The sequence below is a fragment of the Heterodontus francisci genome, chromosome 49 (assembly GCF_036365525.1).
Source record: "Heterodontus francisci isolate sHetFra1 chromosome 49, sHetFra1.hap1, whole genome shotgun sequence".
Lineage (NCBI taxonomy): Eukaryota > Metazoa > Chordata > Chondrichthyes > Heterodontiformes > Heterodontidae > Heterodontus > Heterodontus francisci.
The window spans coordinates 12,180,278-12,203,876 of record NC_090419.1 but is presented as its reverse complement, the minus strand read 5'-3'; the positions used below and the strand labels follow the sequence as shown (position 1 = coordinate 12,203,876).

At 37.9% G+C, this 23,599-nt stretch overlaps 1 protein-coding gene across 1 annotated transcript in view; it reads left to right on the top strand.

The window, feature by feature from the left end:
- The first annotated feature begins 7,127 nt into the window (after positions 1–7,127).
- LOC137358302 (protein SET-like) overlaps positions 7,128–23,599 on the top strand; it is a 104,312-nt gene continuing 87,840 nt past the window's right edge. The window contains exon 1 of the mRNA XM_068024233.1: positions 7,128–7,833. Coding sequence (XP_067880334.1) covers positions 7,399–7,833 — 435 coding nt within the window. The 5' untranslated portion in view covers positions 7,128–7,398. The remainder of the gene's footprint in view (positions 7,834–23,599) is intronic.

Genomic DNA, 23,599 nt, shown 5'->3' with positions numbered 1-23,599 from the left:
TGGAACTGTGCACAGTGCTCCAAGTGTGGATCTAACCAAGGGATACGGAGACTGGAACTGTGCACAGTGCTCCAAGTGGTGGTCTAACAAAGGGATATGGAGACTGGAACTGTGCACAGTGCTCCAAGTGTGATCTAACCAAGGGATAGGGAGACTGGAACTGTGCACAGTGCTCCAAGTGGTGGTCTAACAAAGGGATATGGAGACTGGAACTGTACACAGTGCTCCGAGTGTGGGTCTAACCAAGGGATATGGAGACTGGAACTGTACACAGTGCTCCGAGTGTGGGTCTAACCAAGGGATATGGAGACTGGAACTGTGCACAGTGCTCCAAGTGGTGGTCTAACAAAGGGATATGGAGACTGGAACTTTGCACAGTGCTCCGAGTGTGGGTCTAACCAAGGGATATGGAGACTGGAACTGTGCACAGTGCTCCAAGTGGTGGTCTAACAAAGGGATATGGAGACTGGAACTGTGCACAGTGCTCCGAGTGTGGGTCTAACCAAGGGATATGGAGACTGGAACTGAGCACAGTGCTCCGAGTGTGGTCTAACCAAGGGATATGGAGACTGGAACTGTGCACAGTGCTCAGAGTGTGGTCTAACCAAGGGATATGGAGACTGGAACTGTACACAGTGCTCCAAGTGTGATCGAACTAAGGGATATGGAGACTGGAACTGTACACAGTGCTCAGAGTGTGGGTTTAACGGAGGGATATGGAGACTGGAACTGTACACAGTGCTCCGAGTGTGGTCTAACTAAGGGATATGGAGACTGGAACTGTACACAGTGCTCCAAGTGTGATCGAACTAAGGGATATGGAGACTGGAACTGTGCACAGTGCTCCGAGTGTGGTCTAACTAAGGGATATGGAGACTGGAACTGTACACAGTGCTCCAAGTGTGATCGAACTAAGGGATATGGAGACTGGAACTGTACACAGTGCTCCGAGTGTGGTCTAACTAAGGGATATGGAGACTGGAACTGTACACAGTGCTCCAAGTGTGATCGAACTAAGGGATATGGAGACTGGAACTGTGCACAGTGATCCGAGTGTGGTCTAACTAAGGGATATGGAGACTGGAACTGTACACAGTGCTCCAAGTGTGGTCTAACTAAGGGATATGGAGACTGGAACTGTACACAGTGCTCCGAGTGTGATCGAACTAAGGGATATGGAGACTGGAACTGTACACAGTGCTCCAAGTGTGGTCTAACTAAGGGATATGGAGACTGGAACTGTACACAGTGCTCCGAGTGTGGTCTAACCAAGGGATATGGAGACTGGAACTGTACACAGTGCTCCGAGTGTGGTCTAACTAAGGGATATGGAGACTGGAACTGTACACAGTGCTCAGAGTGTGGGTTTAACGGAGGGATATGGAGACTGGAACTGTACACAGTGCTCCGAGTGTGGTCTAACTAAGGGATATGGAGACTGGAACTGTACACAGTGCTCCAAGTGTGATCGAACTAAGGGATATGGAGACTGGAACTGTGCACAGTGCTCCAAGTGGTGGTCTAACAAAGGGATATGGAGACTGGAACTGTACACAGTGCTCCGAGTGTGGGTCTAACCAAGGGATATGGAGACTGGAACTGTGCACAGTGCTCCAAGTGGTGGTCTAACAAAGGGATATGGAGACTGGAACTGTGCACAGTGCTCCGAGTGTGGGTCTAACCAAGGGATATGGAGACTGGAACTGTGCACAGTGCTCCAAGTGGTGGTCTAACAAAGGGATATGGAGACTGGAACTGTGCACAGTGCTCCGAGTGTGGGTCTAACCAAGGGATATGGAGACTGGAACTGAGCACAGTGCTCCGAGTGTGGTCTAACCAAGGGATATGGAGACTGGAACTGTGCACAGTGCTCAGAGTGTGGTCTAACTAAGGGATATGGAGACTGGAACTGTACACAGTGCTCCAAGTGTGATCGAACTAAGGGATATGGAGACTGGAACTGTACACAGTGCTCAGAGTGTGGGTTTAACGGAGGGATATGGAGACTGGAACTGTACACAGTGCTCCGAGTGTGGTCTAACTAAGGGATATGGAGACTGGAACTGTACACAGTGCTCCAAGTGTGATCGAACTAAGGGATATGGAGACTGGAACTGTACACAGTGCTCCGAGTGTGGTCTAACTAAGGGATATGGAGACTGGAACTGTACACAGTGCTCCAAGTGTGATCGAACTAAGGGATATGGAGACTGGAACTGTACACAGTGCTCCGAGTGTGGTCTAACTAAGGGATATGGAGACTGGAACTGTACACAGTGCTCCAAGTGTGATCGAACTAAGGGATATGGAGACTGGAACTGTACACATTGCTCCAAGTGTGATCGAACTAAGGGATATGGAGACTGGAACTGTGCACAGTGCTCCGAGTGTGGTCTAACTAAGGGATATGGAGACTGGAACTGTACACAGTGCTCCGAGTGTGGTCTAACTAAAGGATATGGAGACTGGAACTGTACACAGTGCTCCGAGTGTGGTCTAACCAAGGGATATGGAGACTGGAACTGTACACAGTGCTCCGAGTGTGGTCTAACTAAGGGATACGGAGACTGGAACTGTACACAGTGCTCCGAGTGTGGTCTAACTAAGGGATATGGAGACTGTACACAGTGCTCCGAGTGTGGATCTAACTAAGGGATATGGAGACTGGAACTGTACACAGTGCTCCGAGTGTGGTCTAACTAAGGGATACGGAGACTGGAACTGTGCACAGTGCTCCGAGTGTGGTCTAACTAAGGGATACGGAGACTGGAACTGTACACAGTGCTCCGAGTGTGATCTAACTAAGGGATACGGAGACTGGAACTGTGCACAGTGCTCCGAGTGTGGTCTAACTAAGGGATACGGAGACTGGAACTGTGCACAGTGCTCCGTGTGTGGTCTAACCAAAGGATATGGAGACTGGAACTGTGTACAGTGCTCCAAGTGTGATCTAACCAAGGGATATGGAGACTGGAACTGTACACAGTGCTCCGAGTGTGGATCTAACTAAGGGATACGGAGACTGGAACTGTACACAGTGCTCCGAGTGTGATCTAACCAAGGGATATGGAGACTGGAACTGTGCACAGTGCTCCAAGTGTGGTCGAACTAAGGTATATGGAGACTGGAACTGTACACAGTGCTCCAAGATGATCTAACCAAGGGATATGGAGACTGGAACTGTACACAGTGCTCCGAGTGTGGATCTAACCAAGGGATATGGAGACTGGAACTGTACACAGTGCTCCGAGTGTGGATCTAACTAAGGGATACGGAGACTGGAACTGTGCACAGTGCTCCAAGTGTGATCGAACTAAGGGATATGGAGACTGGAACTGTACACAGTGCTCCGAGTGTGGTCTAACTAAGGGATATGGAGACTGGAACTGTGCACAGTGCTCCGAGTGTGGTCTAACTAAGGGATATGGAGACTGGAACTGTGCACAGTGCTCCGAGTGTGGTCTAACTAAGGGATATGGAGACTGGAACTGTACACAGTGCTCCAAGTGTGATCGAACTAAGGGATATGGAGACTGGAACTGTACACAGTGCTCCGAGTGTGGTCTAACTAAGGGATATGGAGACTGGAACTGTATACAGTGCTCCGAGTGTGGTCTAACCAAGGGATATGGAGACTGGAACTGTGCACAGTGCTCCGTGTGTGGTCTAACTCAGGGATACGGAGACTGGAACTGTGCACAGTGCTCCGTGTGTGGTCTAACCAAAGGATATGGAGACTGGAACTGTGCACAGTGCTCCGTGTGTGGTCTAACTCAGGGATACGGAGACTGGAACTGTGCACAGTGCTCCGTGTGTGGTCTAACCAAAGGATATGGAGACTGGAACTGTATACAGTGCTCCGAGTGTGGTCTAACCAAGGGATATGGAGACTGGAACTGTACACAGTGCTCCGAGTGTGGTCTAACTAAGGGATATGGAGACTGGAACTGTGCACAGTGCTCCGTGTGTGGTCTAACCAAAGGATATGGAGACTGGAACTGTGTACAGTGCTCCAAGTGTGATCTAACCAAGGGATATGGAGACTGGAACTGTACACAGTGCTCCGAGTGTGGATCTAACTAAGGGATACGGAGACTGGAACTGTACACAGTGCTCCCAGTGTGATCTAACCAAGGGATATGGAGACTGGAACTGTGCACAGTGCTCCAAGTGTGGTCTAACTAAGGTATATGGAGACTGGAACTGTACACAGTGCTCCAAGTGTGATCTAACCAAGGGATATGGAGACTGGAACTGTACACAGTGCTCCGAGTGTGGATCTAACCAAGAGATATGGAGACTGGAACTGTACACAGTGCTCCGAGTGTGGTCTAACTAAGGTATATGGAGACTGGAACTGTACACAGTGCTCCAAGTGTGGGTTTAACGGAGGGATATTGAGACTGGAACTGTACACAGTGCTCCGAGTGTGGTCTAACTAAGGTATATGGAGACTGGAACTGTACACAGTGCTCCAAGTGTGGTCTAACTAAGGTATATGGAGACTGGAACTGTACACAGTGCTCCAAGTGTGGGTTTAACGGAGGGATATTGAGACTGGAACTGTACACAGTGCTCCGAGTGTGGTCTAACTAAGGGATATGGAGACTGGAACTGTACACAGTGCTCCGAGTGTGGTCTAACTAAGGGATATGGAGACTGGAACTGTACACAGTGCTCCAAGTGTGATCGAACTAAGGGATATGGAGACTGGAACTGTGCACAGTGCTCCGAGTGTGGTCTAACTAAGGGATATGGAGACTGGAACTGTACACAGTGCTCCAAGTGTGATCGAACTAAGGGATATGGAGACTGGAACTGTACACAGATGCTCCGAGTGTGGTCTAACTAAGGGATATGGAGATTGGAACTGTACACAGTGCTCCGAGTGTGGATCTAACTAAGGGATATGGAGACTGGAACTGTACACAGTGCTCCGAGTGTGGATCTAACCAAGGGATATGGAGACTGGAACTGTACACAGTGCTCCGAGTGTGGTCTAACTAAGGTATATGGAGACTGGAACTGTACACAGTGCTCCAAGTGTGGGTTTAACGGAGGGATATTGAGACTGGAACTGTACACAGTGCTCCGAGTGTGGTCTAACTAAGGTATATGGAGACTGGAACTGTACACAGTGCTCCAAGTGTGGTCTAACCAAGGTATATGGAGACTGGAACTGTACACAGTGCTCCAAGTGTGGTCTAACTAAGGTATATGGAGACTGGAACTGTACACAGTGCTCCAAGTGTGGTCTAACTAAGGTATATGGAGACTGGAACTGTACACAGTGCTCCGAGTGTGGTCTAACTAAGGTATATGGAGACTGGAACTGTACACAGTGCTCCAAGTGTGGTCTAACTAAGGTATATGGAGACTGGAACTGTACACAGTGCTCCAAGTGTGGTCTAACTAAGGTATATGGAGACTGGAACTGTACACAGTGCTCCAAGTGTGGTCTAACTAAGGTATATGGAGACTGGAACTGTACACAGTGCTCCGAGTGTGGTCTAACTAAGGTATATGGAGACTGGAACTGTACACAGTGCTCCAAGTGTGGTCTAACTAAGGGATATGGAGACTGGAACTGTACACAGTGCTCCGAGTGTGGTCTAACTAAGGTATATGGAGACTGGAACTGTACACAGTGCTCCGAGTGTGGTCTAACTGAGGTATATGGAGACTGGAACTGTACACAGTGCTCCGAGTGTGGTCTAACTGAGGTATATGGAGACTGGAACTGTGCACAGTGCTCCAAGTATGGTCTAACTAAGGTATATGGAGACTGGAACTGTACACAGTGCTCCAAGTGTGGTCTAACTAAGGTATATGGAGACTGGAACTGTACACAGTGCTCCGAGTGTGGTCTAACTAAGGTATATGGAGACTGGAACTGTACACAGTGCTCCAAGTGTGGTCTAACTAAGGGATATGGAGACTGGAACTGTACACAGTGCTCCGAGTGTGGTCTAACTAAGGTATATGGAGACTGGAACTGTACACAGTGCTCCGAGTGTGGTCTAACTGAGGTATATGGAGACTGGAACTGTACACAGTGCTCCAAGTGTGGTCTAACTAAGGGATATGGAGACTGGAACTGTACACAGTGCTCCGAGTGTGGTCTAACTAAGGTATATGGAGACTGGAACTGTACACAGTGCTCCAAGTGTGGTCTAACTAAGGTATATGGAGACTGGAACTGTACACAGTGCTCCAAGTGTGGTCTAACTAAGGTATATGGAGACTGGAACTGTACACAGTGCTCCGAGTGTGGTCTAACTAAGGTATATGGAGACTGGAACTGTGCACAGTGCTCCAAGTGTGATCTAACAAAGGGATATGGAGACTGGAACTGTGCACAGTGCTCAGAGTGTGGGTTTAACGGAGGGATATTGAGATTGTTGCAAGTTTTGCTGATAATCCCATCGATAAATTATGGTGATTTAACTGATTCCATAAATAAAAGCCTATTTGTGTTGGAGTTTTGTCTGCGGCAAATTTTCACAGCTCAACAACTTCCGGGTGGCTGACGTCATGAAGGTTGCACTTTGACCTTCCCCAACCCTCAAACAAGGCAGACTTCCAAAGATGTCTTATATTTTTAAGGAAAGAAAAGCGAAATGGAGAGACCGCTGGAGCCGGCAGTGAAACCCGATCGGGGAGAAAGGGGCAACTTTCCATTTCCATCGCGTCGCACGAGAGAGAAAAAAAAAATCAGCTCGGATCGCCCCGGACGGAGACCGGAAGTGGAGGGTCCCGTCCAATCGGCGCGCCGCTCGCAAACCAAGCGGAGGAGGAGCAGCGTGAAAGCCGGCCGCCAATTGGAGGAGGGCGGGGCGACCAATCGGGAGGGCCGCAGACGGCCCGCCGGGCGTGGCGCGCGCGCAAACACACGCACCATGACAGGCTTCGTCCGATTGGTGCAGAGCGACGGACCAACCGCCGCTCTCGTTACTGACGGGTACGGGAGGAGGGGAAGCAGATGAGAGGCGGCCGCCTATTGGAAGAGGGCGGGGCAACCAATTGGGAGCCTCCAGACGGCCCACCGGGGCGGGGCGCGCAGTGCATGACAGGCTTCGTCCGATTGGTGGAGAGCGAAGGGCCAACCGCAACTCTCGTTATTGGTGGGTGGCGGCGGCGGCGGCGGAGGGAGGAGGGAAATAAAAATGAGGTAAAGTTTTTTTTTTACCCCCGCCCCTTTCATTTCCCCCCCCCGGCAAACACAAAATCGACCGTTTTTATCCGCACCGGACGGAGAAAAAAAAACCGGCGGGAGGGAAGGAAACCAAAAAAAAAAAACCAAAAACGACAGGCGCGAAGTTCAGCGAGAGGGCCCGAGGAGAAAATTTCAACCGTTGACTTTTGGGCGCCGCGACGGAAAAGTCTTACCTGGAGGAGATGAGCTGCGGGGCTCCGGAGGCGAAGTTGCCCCGCTTGGAGGAGCCGGAGGCCGGCGACAAGCCTCCGGGCAAGGCCGCGGCGGCGGCGACGACGACGACGGCGGCGGGGCCCGGCGCGCATGCGCCGCCCGTCGCCCCGGCAGCGGGGGCGGCAGGGGCGGCGGTTGCCCGGCAGCCGCCGTTGCCAGGGGGAGGGGGCGGGGCTGGGGTCGCCCCCGCCCCCCTCCCCCTCCCCCGCGAGCCGCTGGTTGCCGAGGAGACGCAGCGCGCGCTGGAGGCGGTGGACGCGTGCCAGCACGAGCTGGAGGCGCTGAACGAGCGCGCGAGCGAGGAGATCCTGCAGGTGGAGAAACGCTACAGCGAGCTGCGGCGGCCGCACTTCGAGCGCCGCAACCAGCTCATCGAGAACATCCCCGGCTTCTGGGTCACCGCCGTATCCTTTTGTACCGAATGGCATTGCAAAGCTCTTCTCGCAATGCAATTCTTCGAGCACCCCTGCATTGCATTGCAAAACTTCTAATACAATGTACAGAACCCCTGCATTGCATTACATTGCAAAACTTCCAATGCAATGTCCGGAACCCCTGCATTGCATTGTAAAACTTCTAATACAATTTACAGAACTCCTGCATTGCATTGTAAAACATCTAATGCAATGTCCGGAACCCCTGCATTGCATTGTAAAACTTCTAATACAATTTACAGAACTCCTGCATTGCATTGTAAAACTTCTAATGCAATGTACAGAACCCCTGCATTGCATTGTAAAACTTCTAATATAATTTACAGAACTCCTGCATTGCATTGTAAAACTTCTAATACAATTTACAGAACTCCTGCATTGCTTTGTAAAACTTCTAATATAATTTACAGAACTCCTGCATTGCATTGTAAAACTTCTAATACAATTTACAGAACTCCTGCATTGCTTTGTAAAACTTCTAATATAATATACAGAACCCATGCATTGCATTGTAAAACTTCTAATATAATTTACAGAACCCATGCATTGCATTGTAAAACTTCTAATATAATTTACAGAACCCCTGCATTGCATTGTAAAACTTCTAATATAATATACAGAACCCATGCATTGCATTGTAAAACTTCTAATATAATTTACAGAACCCTGCATTGCATTGTAAAACTTCTAATATAATTTACAGAACCCCTGCATTGCATTGTAAAACTTCTAATATAATATACAGAACCCATGCATTGCATTGTAAAACTTCTAATATAATTTACAGAACTCCTGCATTGCTTTGTAAAACTTCTAATATAATTTACAGAACCCATGCATTGCATTGTAAAACTTCTAATATAATTTACAGAACTCCTGCATTGCTTTGTAAAACTTCTAATATAATATACAGAACCCATGCATTGCATTGTAAAACTTCTAATATAATTTACAGAACTCCTGCATTGCTTTGTAAAACTTCTAATATAATTTACAGAACCCATGCATTGCATTGTAAAACTTCTAATATAATTTACAGAACTCCTGCATTGCTTTGTAAAACTTCTAATATAATATACAGAACCCATGCATTGCATTGTAAAACTTCTAATATAATTTACAGAACCCATGCATTGCATTGTAAAACTTCTAATATAATTTACAGAACCCATGCATTGCATTGTAAAACTTCTAATATAATTTACAGAACCCATGCATTGCATTGTAAAACTTCTAATATAATTTACAGAACCCATGCATTGCATTGTAAAACTTCTAATATAATTTACAGAACTCCTGCATTGCATTGTAAAACTTCTAATATAATTTTCAGAACTCCTGCATTGCTTTGTAAAACTTCTAATATAATTTACAGAACCCATGCATTGCATTGTAAAACTTCTAATATAATTTACAGAACCCATGCATTGCATTGTAAAACTTCTAATATAATTTACAGAACCCATGCATTGCATTGTAAAACTTCTAATATAATTTACAGAACCCATGCATTGCATTGTAAAACTTCTAATATAATTTACAGAACCCATGCATTGCTTTGTAAAACTTCTAATATAATATACAGAACCCATGCATTGCATTGTAAAACTTCTAATATAATTTACAGAACCCATGCATTGCATTGTAAAACTTCTAATATAATTTACAGAACCCATGCATTGCATTGTAAAACTTCTAATATAATTTACAGAACCCATGCATTGCATTGTAAAACTTCTAATATAATATACAGAACCCATGCATTGCATTGTAAAACTTCTAATATAATTTACAGAACTCCTGCATTGCATTGTAAAACTTCTAATATAATTTACAGAACCCATGCATTGCATTGTAAAACTTCTAATACAATTTACAGAACTCCTGCATTGCTTTGTAAAACTTCTAATATAATATACAGAACCCATGCATTGCATTGTAAAACTTCTAATATAATTTACAGAACCCATGCATTGCATTGTAAAACTTCTAATACAATTTACAGAACTCCTGCATTGCTTTGTAAAACTTCTAATATAATATACAGAACCCATGCATTGCATTGTAAAACTTCTAATATAATTTACAGAACCCATGCATTGCATTGTAAAACTTCTAATATAATACACAGAACCCATGCATTGCATTGCAAAACTTCCAATGCAATGTCCGGAACCCCTGCATTGCATTGCAAAACTTCTAATACAATTTACAGAACCCCTGCATTGCATTGTAAAACTTCTAATCCAATTCACAGAACCCCTGTATTGCATTGTAAAACTTCTAATACAATATACAGAACCCCTGCATTGCTTTGTAAAACTTCTAATACAATTTACAGAACCCCTGCATTGCATTGTAAAACTTCTAATCCAATTCACAGAACCCCTGTATTGCATTGTAAAACTTCTAATCCAATTCACAGAACCCCTGTATTGCATTGTAAAACTTCTAATATAATTTACAGAACCCCTGCATTGCTTTGTAAAACTTCTAATACAATTTACAGAACCCCTGTATTGCATTGTAAAACTTCTAATGCAATGTCTGGAACCCCTGCATTGCATTGTAAAACTTCTAATATAATTTACAGAACCCCTGCATTGCATTGTAAAACTTCTAATCCAATTCACAGAACCCCTGCATTGTATTGGAAAACTTCTAATATAATTTACAGAACCCCTGCATTGCATTGTAAAACTTCTAATCCAATTCACAGAACCCCTGCATTGCATTGTAAAACTTCTAATATAATTTACAGAACCCCTGTATTGCATTGTAAAACTTCTAATATAATTTACAGAACCCCTGCATTGCATTGTAAAACTTCTAATCCAATTCACAGAACCCCTGCATTGCATTGTAAAACTTCTAATATAATTTACAGAACCCCTGTATTGCATTGTAAAACTTCTAATACAATTTACAGAACCCCTGCATTGCATTGTAAAACTTCTAATCCAATTCACAGAACTCCTGCATTGCATTGTAAAACTTCTAATATAATTTACAGAACCCCTGCATTGCATTGTAAAACTTCTAATATAATTTACAGAACCCCTGTATTGCATTGTAAAACTTCTAATATAATTTACAGAACCCCTGTATTGCATTGTAAAACATCTAATACAATTTACAGAACCCCTGCATTGCATTGTAAAACTTCTAATATAATTTACAGAACCCCTGTATTGCATTGTAAAACTTCTAATATAATTTACAGAACCCCTGTATTGCATTGTAAAACTTCTAATATAATTTACAGAACCCCTGTATTGCATTGTAAAACTTCTAATATAATTTACAGAACCCCTGTATTGCATTGTAAAACTTCTAATATAATTTACAGAACCCCTGCATTGCATTGTAAAACTTCTAATATAATTTACAGAACCCCTGTATTGCATTGTAAAACTTCTAATATAATTTACAGAACCCCTGTATTGCATTGTAAAACTTCTAATATAATTTACAGAACCCCTGTATTGCATTGTAAAACTTCTAATATAATTTACAGAACCCCTGCATTGCATTGTAAAACTTCTAATATAATTTACAGAACCCCTGTATTGCATTGTAAAACTTCTAATATAATTTACAGAACCCCTGCATTGCATTGTAAAACTTCTAATATAATTTACAGAACCCCTGTATTGCATTGTAAAACTTCTAATATAATTTACAGAACCCCTGCATTGCATTGTAAAACTTCTAATATAATTTACAGAACCCCTGTATTGCATTGTAAAACTACTAATATCATTTACAGAACCCCTGCATTGCATTGTAAAACTTCTAATATAATTTACAGAACCCCTGTATTGCATTGTAAAACTTCTAATATAATTTACAGAACCCCTGTATTGCATTGTAAAACTTCTAATATAATTTACAGAACCCCTGTATTGCATTGTAAAACTTCTAATATAATTTACAGAACCCCTGTATTGCATTGTAAAACTTCTAATATAATTTACAGAACCCCTGTATTGCATTGTAAAACTTCTAATATAATTTACAGAACCCCTGTATTGCATTGTAAAACTTCTAATATAATTTACAGAACCCCTGTATTGCATTGTAAAACTTCTAATACAATTTACAGAACCCCTGTATTGCATTGTAAAACTTCTAATATAATTTACAGAACCCCTGTATTGCATTGTAAAACTTCTCATATAATTTACAGAACCCCTGCATTGTAAAACTTCTAATACAATTTACAGAACCCCTGCATTGCATTGTAAAACTTCTAATATAATTTACAGAACCCCTGCATTGCATTGTAAAACTTCTAATCCAATTCACAGAACTCCTGCATTGCATTGTAAAACTTCTAATATAATTTACAGAACCCCTGTATTGCATTGTAAAACTACTAATACAATTTACAGAACCCCTGTATTGCATTGTAAAACTACTAATATAATTTACAGAACCCCTGTATTGCATTGTAAAACTTCTCATATAATTTACAGAACCCCTGCATTGTAAAACTTCTAATACAATTTACAGAACCCCTGCATTGCATTGTAAAACTTCTAATATAATTTACAGAACCCCTGCATTGCATTGTAAAACTTCTAATCCAATTCACAGAACTCCTGCATTGCATTGTAAAACTTCTAATATAATTTACAGAACCCCTGCATTGCATTGTAAAACTTCTAATACAATTTACAGAACCCCTGCATTGCATTGTAAAACTTCTAATCCAATTCACAGAACTCCTGCATTGCATTGTAAAACTTCTAATATAATTTACAGAACCCCTGTATTGCATTGTAAAACTTCTAATCCAATTCACAGAACTCCTGCATTGCATTGTAAAACTTCTAATATAATTTACAGAACCCCTGCATTGCATTGTAAAACTTCTAATCCAATTCACAGAACTCCTGCATTGCATTGTAAAACTTCTAATATAATTTACAGAACCCCTGTATTGCATTGTAAAACTTCTCATATAATTTACAGAACCCCTGCATTGTAAAACTTCTAATACAATTTACAGAACCCCTGCATTGCATTGTAAAACTTCTAATATAATTTACAGAACCCCTGCATTGCATTGTAAAACTTCTAATCCAATTCACAGAACTCCTGCATTGCATTGTAAAACTTCTAATATAATTTACAGAACCCCTGCATTGCATTGTAAAACTTCTAATATAATTTACAGAACCCCTGTATTGCATTGTAAAACTTCTAATACAATTTACAGAACCCCTGCATTGCATTGTAAAACTTCTAATATAATTTACAGAACCCCTGTATTGCATTGTAAAACTTCTAATACAATTTACAGAACCCCTGCATTGCATTGTAAAACTTCTAATATAATTTACAGAACCCCTGTATTGCATTGTAAAACTTCTAATACAATTTACAGAACCCCTGCATTGCATTGTAAAACTTCTAATATAATTTACAGAACCCCTGTATTGCATTGTAAAACTTCTAATACAATTTACAGAACCCCTGCATTGCATTGTAAAACTTCTAATATAATTTACAGAACCCCTGTATTGCATTGTAAAACTTCTAATATAATTTACAGAACCCCTGTATTGCATTGTAAAACTTCTAATACAATTTACAGAACCCCTGCATTGCTTTGTAAAACTTCTAATACAATTTACAGAACCCTTGCATTGCATTGTAAAACTTCTAATATAATTTACAGAACCCCTGTATTGCATTGTAAAACTTCTAATACAATTTACAGAACCCCTGCATTGCATTGTAAAACTTCTAAAACAATTTACAGAACCCCTGCATTGCATTGTAAAACTTCTAATATAATTTACAGAACTCCTGCATTGCATTGTAAAACATCTAATACAATTTACAGAACCCTTGCATTGCTTTGTAAAACTTCTAATACAATTTACAGAACCCCTGCATTGCATTGTAAAACTTCTAATATAATTTACAGAACCCCTGTATTGCATTGTAAAACTTCTAATACAATTTACAGAACCCTTGCATTGCATTGTAAAACTTCTAATATAATTTACAGAACCCCTGTATTGCATTGTAAAACTTCTAATACAATTTACAGAACCCTTGCATTGCATTGTAAAACTTCTAATATAATTTACAGAACCCTTGCATTGCATTGTAAAACTTCTAATACAATTTACAGAACCCTTGCATTGCATTGTAAAACTTCTAATATAATTTACAGAACCCTTGCATTGCATTGTAAAACATCTAATACAATTTACAGAACCCTTGCATTGCATTGTAAAACTTCTAATATAATTTACAGAACCCCTGTATTGCATTGTAAAACTTCTAATACAATTTACAGAACCCTTGCATTGCATTGTAAAACTTCTAATATAATTTACAGAACCCCTGTATTGCATTGTAAAACTTCTAATACAATTCACAGAACCCCTGTATTGCATTGTAAAACTTCTAATATAATTTACAGAACCCTTGCATTGCATTGTAAAACTTCTAATATAATTTACAGAACCCCTGTATTGCATTGTAAAACTTCTAATACAATTCACAGAACCCCTGTATTGCATTGTAAAACATCTAATACAATTTACAGAACCCTTGCATTGCATTGTAAAACTTCTAATATAATTTACAGAACCCCTGTATTGCATTGTAAAACTTCTAATACAATTTACAGAACCCTTGCATTGCATTGTAAAACTTCTAATATAATTTACAGAACCCCTGTATTGCATTGTAAAACTTCTAATACAATTTACAGAACCCCTGCATTGCATTGTAAAACTTCTAATATAATTTACAGAACCCCTGCATTGCATTGTAAAACTTCTAATACAATTTACAGAACCCCTGCATTGCATTGTAAAACTTCTAATACAATTTACAGAACCCCTGCATTGCATTGTAAAACTTCTAATACAATTTACAGAACCCTTGCATTGCATTGTAAAACTTCTAATATAATTTACAGAACCCCTGTATTGCATTGTAAAACTTCTAATACAATTTACAGAACCCCTGCATTGCATTGTAAAACTTCTAATATAATTTACAGAACTCCTGCATTGCATTGTAAAACTTCTAATCCAATTCACAGAACTCCTGTATTGCATTCTAAAACTTCTAATATAATTTACAGAACCCCTGTATTGCATTGTAAAACTTCTAATATAATTTACAGAACCCCTGCATTGCATTGTAAAACATCTAATACAATTTACAGAACCCCTGTATTGCATTCTAAAACTTCTAATATAATTTACAGAACCCCTGCATTGCATTGTAAAACTTCTAATATAATTTACAGAACCCCTGCATTGCATTGTAAAACTTCTAATATAATTTACAGAACCCCTGCATTGCATTGTAAAACTTCTAATATAATTTACAGAACCCCTGTATTGCATTCTAAAACTTCTAATATAATTTACAGAACCCCTGCATTGCATTGTAAAACTTCTAATATAATTTACAGAACCCCTGCATTGCATTGTAAAACTTCTAATATAATTTACAGAACCCCTGTATTGCATTCTAAAACTTCAAATACAATTTACAGAACCCCTGCATTGCATTGTAAAACTTCTAATACAATTTACAGAACCCCTGCATTGCATTGTAAAACTTCTAATATAATTTACAGAGCCCCTGCATTGCATTGTAAAACTTCTAATATAATTTACAGAACCCCTGCATTGCATTGTAAAACTTCTAATATAATTTACAGAACCCCTGTATTGCATTCTAAAACTTCTAATACAATTTACAGAACCCCTGCATTGCATTGTAAAACTTCTAATATAATTTACAGAACCCCTGTATTGCATTCTAAAACTTCTAATATAATTTACAGAACCCCTGCATTGCATTGTAAAACTTCTAATATAATTTACAGAACCCCTGTATTGCTTTGTAAAACTTCTAATACAATGTACAGAACCCCTGCATTGCATTGTAAAACTTCTAATATAATTTACAGAACCCCTGCATTGCATTGTAAAACTTCTAATATAATTTACAGAACCCCTGTATTGCTTTGTAAAACTTCTAATACAATGTACAGAACCCCTGCATTGCATTGTAAAACTTCTAATATAATTTACAGAACCCCTGTATTGCTTTGTAAAACTTCTAATACAATGTACAGAACCCCTGCATTGCATTGTAAAACTTCTAATATAATTTACAGAACCCCTGCATTGCATTGTAAAACTTCTAATATAATTTACAGAACCCCTGTATTGCTTTGTAAAACTTCTAATACAATGTACAGAACCCCTGCATTGCATTGTAAAACTTCTAATATAATTTACAGAACCCCTGCATTGCATTGTAAAACATCTAATACAATTTACAGAACCCCTGCATTGCATTGTAAAACATCTAATACAATTTACAGAACCCCTGTATTGCATTGTAAAACTTCTAATACAATTTACAGAACCCCTGCATTGCATTGTAAAACTTCTAATATAATTTACAGAACCCCTGTATTGCATTGTAAAACTTCTAATATAATTTACAGAACCCCTGCATTGCATTGTAAAACTTCTAATACAATGTACAGAACCCCTGCATTGCATTGTAAAACTTCTAATATAATTTACAGAACCCCTGCATTGCATTCTAAAACTTCTAATATAATTTACAGAACCCCTGCATTGCATTGTAAAACTTCTAATATAATTTACAGAACCCCTGTATTGCTTTGTAAAACTTCTAATACAATGTACAGAACCCCTGCATTGCATTGTAAAACTTCTAATATAATTTACAGAACCCCTGCATTGCATTGTAAAACTTCTAATATAATTTACAGAACCCCTGCATTGCATTGTAAAACTTCTAATATAATTTACAGAACCCCTGTATTGCATTCTAAAACTTCTAATACAATTTACAGAACCCCTGCATTGCATTGTAAAACTTCTAATATAATTTACAGAACCCCTGTATTGCATTCTAAAACTTCTAATATAATTTACAGAACCCCTGCATTGCATTGTAAAACTTCTAATATAATTTACAGAACCCCTGTATTGCTTTGTAAAACTTCTAATACAATGTACAGAACCCCTGCATTGCATTGTAAAACTTCTAATATAATTTACAGAACCCCTGCATTGCATTGTAAAACATCTAATACAATTTACAGAACCCCTGCATTGCTTTGTAAAACTTCTAATACAATTTACAGAACCCCTGTATTGCATTGTAAAACATCTAATACAATTTACAGAACCCCTGTATTGCTTTGTAAAACTTCTAATACAATTTACAGAACCCCTGTATTGCATTGTAAAACATCTAATACAATTTACAGAACCCCTGTATTGCATTGTAAAACTTCTAATACAATTTACAGAACCCCTGTATTGCATTGTAAAACATCTAATACAATTTACAGAACCCCTGTATTGCATTGTAAAACTTCTAATACAATTTACAGAACCCCTGTATTGCTTTGTAAAACTTCTAATACAATTTACAGAACCCCTGTATTGCATTGTAAAACATCTAATACAATTTACAGAACCCCTGTATTGCATTGTAAAACTTCTAATACAATTTACAGAACCCCTGCATTGCATTGTAAAACTACTAATATAATTTACAGAACCCCTGTATTGCATTGTAAAACTTCTAATATAATTTACAGAACCCCTGCATTGCATTGTAAAACATCTAATACAATTTACAGAACCCCTGCATTGCATTGTAAAACATCTAATACAATTTACAGAACCCCTGTATTGCATTGTAAAACTTCTAATACAATTTACAGAACCCCTGTATTGCATTGTAAAACATCTAATATAATTTACAGAACCCCTGTATTGCATTGTAAAACTTCTAATACAATTTACAGAACCCCTGCATTGCATTGTAAAACTTCTAATATAATTTACAGAACCCCTGTATTGCATTGTAAAACATCTAATACAATTTACAGAACCCCTGTATTGCTTTGTAAAACTTCTAATATAATTTACAGAACCCCTGCATTGCATTGTAAAACATCTAATACAATTTACAGAACCCCTGTATTGCTTTGTAAAACTTCTAATACAATTTACAGAACCCCTGTATTGCTTTGTAAAACATCTAATACAATTTACAGAACCCCTGTATTGCATTGTAAAACTTCTAATACAATTTACAGAACCCCTGCATTGCATTGTAAAACTACTAATATAATTTACAGAACCCCTGTATTGCATTGTAAAACTTCTAATACAATTTACAGAACCCCTGCATTGCATTGTAAAACTACTAATATAATTTACAGAACCCCTGTATTGCATTGTAAAACTTCTAATATAATTTACAGAACCCCTGCATTGCATTGTAAAACTACTAATATAATTTACAGAACCCCTGTATTGCATTGTAAAACATCTAATACAATTTACAGAACCCCTGCATTGCATTGTAAAACTTCTAATATAATTTACAGAACCCCTGTATTGCATTGTAAAACTTCTAATATAATTTACAGAACCCCTGCATTGCATTGTAAAACTTCTAATATAATGTACAGAACCCCTGCATTGCATTGTAAAACATCTAATACAATTTACAGAACCCCTGTATTGCATTGTAAAACTTCTAATATAATTTACAGAACCCCTGCATTGCATTGTAAAACTACTAATATAATTTACAGAACCCCTGTATTGCATTGTAAAACATCTAATACAATTTACAGAACCCCTGCATTGCATTGTCAAACTTCTAATATAATTTACAGAACCCCTGCATTGCATTGTAAAACTACTAATATAATTTACAGAACCCCTGTATTGCATTGTAAAACATCTAATACAATTTACAGAACCCCTGCATTGCATTGTAAAACTACTAATATAATTTACAGAACCCCTGTATTGCATTGTAAAACTTCTAATATAATTTACAGAACCCCTGCATTGCATTGTAAAACTACTAATATAATTTACAGAACCCCTGTATTGCATTGTAAAACTTCTAATATAATTTACAGAACCCCTGCATTGCATTGTAAAACTACTAATATAATTTACAGAACCCCTGTATTGCATTGTAAAACTTCTAATATAATTTACAGAACCCCTGTATTGCATTGTAAAACTTCTAATATAATTTACAGAACCCCTGCATTGCATTGTAAAACTACTAATATAATTTACAGAACCCCTGTATTGCATTGTAAAACATCTAATACAATTTACAGAACCCCTGCATTGCATTGTAAAACTTCTAATATAATTTACAGAACCCCTGCATTGCATTGTAAAACTACTAATATAATTTACAGAACCCCTGTATTGCATTGTAAAACTTCTAATATAATTTACAGAACCCCTGTATTGCATTGTAAAACTTCTAATATAATTTACAGAACCCCTGCATTGCATTGTAAAACTACTAATATAATTTACAGAACCCCTGTATTGCATTGTAAAACTTCTAATATAATTTACAGAACCCCTGTATTGCATTGTAAAACTTCTAATATAATTTACAGAACCCCTGTATTGCATTGTAAAACTTCTAATATAATTTACAGAACCCCTGCATTGCATTGTAAAACTACTAATATAATTTACAGAACCCCTGTATTGCATTGTAAAACTTCTAATATAATTTACAGAACCCCTGCATTGCATTGTAAAACTACTAATATAATTTACAGAACCCCTGTATTGCATTGTAAAACTTCTAATATAATTTACAGAACCCCTGTATTGCATTGTAAAACTTCTAATATAATTTACAGAACCCCTGCATTGCATTGTAAAACTACTAATATCATTTACAGAACCCCTGTGTTGCATTGTAAAACATCTAATACAATTTACAGAACCCCTGCATTGCATTGTAAAACTTCTAATACAATTTACAGAACCCCTGTGTTGCATTGTAAAACATCTAATACAATTTACAGAACCCCTGCATTGCATTGTAAAACTTCTAATATAATTTACAGAACCCCTGCATTGCATTGTAAAACTTCTAATATAATTTACAGAACCCCTGCATTGCATTGTAAAACTACTAATATAATTTACAGAACCCCTGTATTGCATTGTAAAACTTCTAATATAATTTACAGAACCCCTGTATTGCATTGTAAAACTTCTAATATAATTTACAGAACCCCTGCATTGCATTGTAAAACTACTAATATAATTTACAGAACCCCTGTATTGCATTGTAAAACATCTAATACAATTTACAGAACCCCTGCATTGCATTGTAAAACTTCTAATATAATGTACAGAACCCCTGCATTGCATTGTAAAACATCTAATACAATTTACAGAACCCCTGCATTGCATTGTAAAACTACTAATATAATTTACAGAACCCCTGTATTGCATTGTAAAACATCTAATACAATTTACAGAACCCCTGCATTGCATTGTAAAACTTCTAATATAATGTACAGAACCCCTGTATTGCATTGTAAAACTTCTAATATAATTTACAGAACCCCTGCATTGCATTGTAAAACATCTAATACAATTTACAGAACCCCTGTATTGCATTGTAAAACTTCTAATATAATTTACAGAACCCCTGTATTGCATTGTAAAACTTCTAATACAATTTACAGAACCCCTGCATTGCATTGTAAAACTTCTAATATAATTTACAGAACCCCTGCATTGCATTGTAAAACTTCTAATACAATTTACAGAACCCCTGCATTGCATTGTAAAACTTCTAATATAATTTACAGAACCCCTGTATTGCATTGTAAAACTTCTAATATAATTTACAGAACCCCTGTATTGCATTGTAAAACATCTAATACAATTTACAGAACCCCTGCATTGCATTGTAAAACTTCTAATACAATTTACAGAACCCCTGCATTGCATTGTAAAACTTCTAATACAATTTACAGAACCCCTGCATTGCATTGTAAAACTTCTAATACAATTTACAGAACCCCTGCATTGCATTGTAAAACTTCTAATATAATTTACAGAGCCCCTGCATTGCATTGTAAAACTTCTAATATAATTTACAGAACCCCTGCATTGCATTGTAAAACTTCTAATATAATTTACAGAACCCCTGTATTGCATTCTAAAACTTCTAATACAATTTACAGAACCCCTGCATTGCATTGTAAAACTTCTAATACAATTTACAGAACCCCTGCATTGCATTGTAAAACTTCTAATATAATTTACAGAACCCCTGCATTGCATTGTAAAACTTCTAATACAATTTACAGAACCCCTGTATTGCATTGTAAAACTTCTAATACAATTTACAGAACCCCTGCATTGCATTGTAAAACTTCTAATACAATTTACAGAACCCCTGTATTGCTTTGTAAAACTTCTAATACAATTTACAGAACCCCTGTATTGCATTGTAAAACATCTAATACAATTTACAGAACCCCTGTATTGCTTTGTAAAACTTCTAATACAATTTACAGAACCCCTGCATTGCATTGTAAAACTTCTAATACAATTTACAGAACCCCTGCATTGCATTGTAAAACTTCTAATACAATTTACAGAACCCCTGCATTGCATTGTAAAACTTCTAATACAATTTACAGAACCCCTGCATTGCATTGTAAAACTTCTAATACAATTTACAGAACCCCTGTATTGCATTGTAAAACATCTAATACAATTTACAGAACCCCTGTATTGCTTTGTAAAACTTCTAATACAATTTACAGAACCCCTGCATTGCATTGTAAAACTTCTAATACAATTTACAGAACCCCTGCATTGCATTGTAAAACTTCTAATACAATTTACAGAACCCCTGCATTGCATTGTAAAACTTCTAATATAATTTACAGAACCCCTGCATTGCATTGTAAAACTTCTAATATAATTTACAGAACCCCTGTATTGCATTGTAAAACTTCTAATATAATTTACAGAACCCCTGTATTGCATTGTAAAACATCTAATATAATTTACAGAACCCCTGTATTGCATTGTAAAACATCTAATACAATTTACAGAACCCCTGCATTGCATTGTAAAACTTCTAATACAATTTACAGAACCCCTGCATTGCATTGTAAAACTTCTAATATAATTTACAGAACCCCTGCATTGCATTGTAAAACTTCTAATACAATTTACAGAACCCCTGCATTGCATTGTAAAACTTCTAATACAATTTACAGAACCCCTGCATTGCATTGTAAAACTTCTAATATAATTTACAGAACCCCTGCATTGCATTGTAAAACTTCTAATACAATTTACAGAACCCCTGCATTGCATTGTAAAACTTCTAATATAATTTACAGAACCCCTGCATTGCATTGTAAAACTTCTAATATAATTTACAGAACCCCTGTATTGCATTGTAAAACTTCTAATATAATTTACAGAACCCCTGTATTGCATTGTAAAACATCTAATATAATTTACAGAACCCCTGTATTGCATTGTAAAACATCTAATACAATTTACAGAACCCCTGCATTGCATTGTAAAACTTCTAATACAATTTACAGAACCCCTGCATTGCATTGTAAAACTTCTAATATAATTTACAGAACCCCTGCATTGCATTGTAAAACTTCTAATACAATTTACAGAACCCCTGCATTGCATTGTAAAACTTCTAATATAATTTACAGAACCCCTGCATTGCATTGTAAAACTTCTAATACAATTTACAGAACCCCTGTATTGCATTGTAAAACATCTAATACAATTTACAGAACCCCTGCATTGCATTGTAAAACATCTAATACAATTTACAGAACCCCTGCATTGCATTGTAAAACTTCTAATACAATTTACAGAACCCCTGCATTGCATTGTAAAACTTCTAATACAATTTACAGAACCCCTGTATTGCATTGTAAAACTTCTAATACAATTTACAGAACCCCTGCATTGCATTGTAAAACTTCTAATACAATTTACAGAACCCCTGTATTGCATTGTAAAACTTCTAATATAATTTACAGAACCCCTGCATTGCATTGTCAAACTTCTAATATAATTTACAGAACCCCTGCATTGCATTGTAAAACTTCTAATACAATTTACAGAACCCCTGCATTGCATTGTAAAACTTCTAATACAATTTACAGAACCCCTGCATTGCATTGTAAAACTTCTAATATAATTTACAGAGCCCCTGCATTGCATTGTAAAACTTCTAATATAATTTACAGAACCCCTGCATTGCATTGTAAAACTTCTAATATAATTTACAGAACCCCTGTATTGCATTCTAAAACTTCTAATACAATTTACAGAACCCCTGCATTGCATTGTAAAACTTCTAATACAATTTACAGAACCCCTGCATTGCATTGTAAAACTTCTAATATAATTTACAGAACCCCTGCATTGCATTGTAAAACTTCTAATACAATTTACAGAACCCCTGTATTGCATTGTAAAACATCTAATACAATTTACAGAACCCCTGTATTGCTTTGTAAAACTTCTAATACAATTTACAGAACCCCTGCATTGCATTGTAAAACTTCTAATACAATTTACAGAACCCCTGCATTGCATTGTAAAACTTCTAATACAATTTACAGAACCCCTGCATTGCATTGTAAAACTTCTAATACAATTTACAGAACCCCTGCATTGCATTGTAAAACTTCTAATATAATTTACAGAGCCCCTGCATTGCATTGTAAAACTTCTAATATAATTTACAGAACCCCTGCATTGCATTGTAAAACTTCTAATATAATTTACAGAACCCCTGTATTGCATTCTAAAACTTCTAATACAATTTACAGAACCCCTGCATT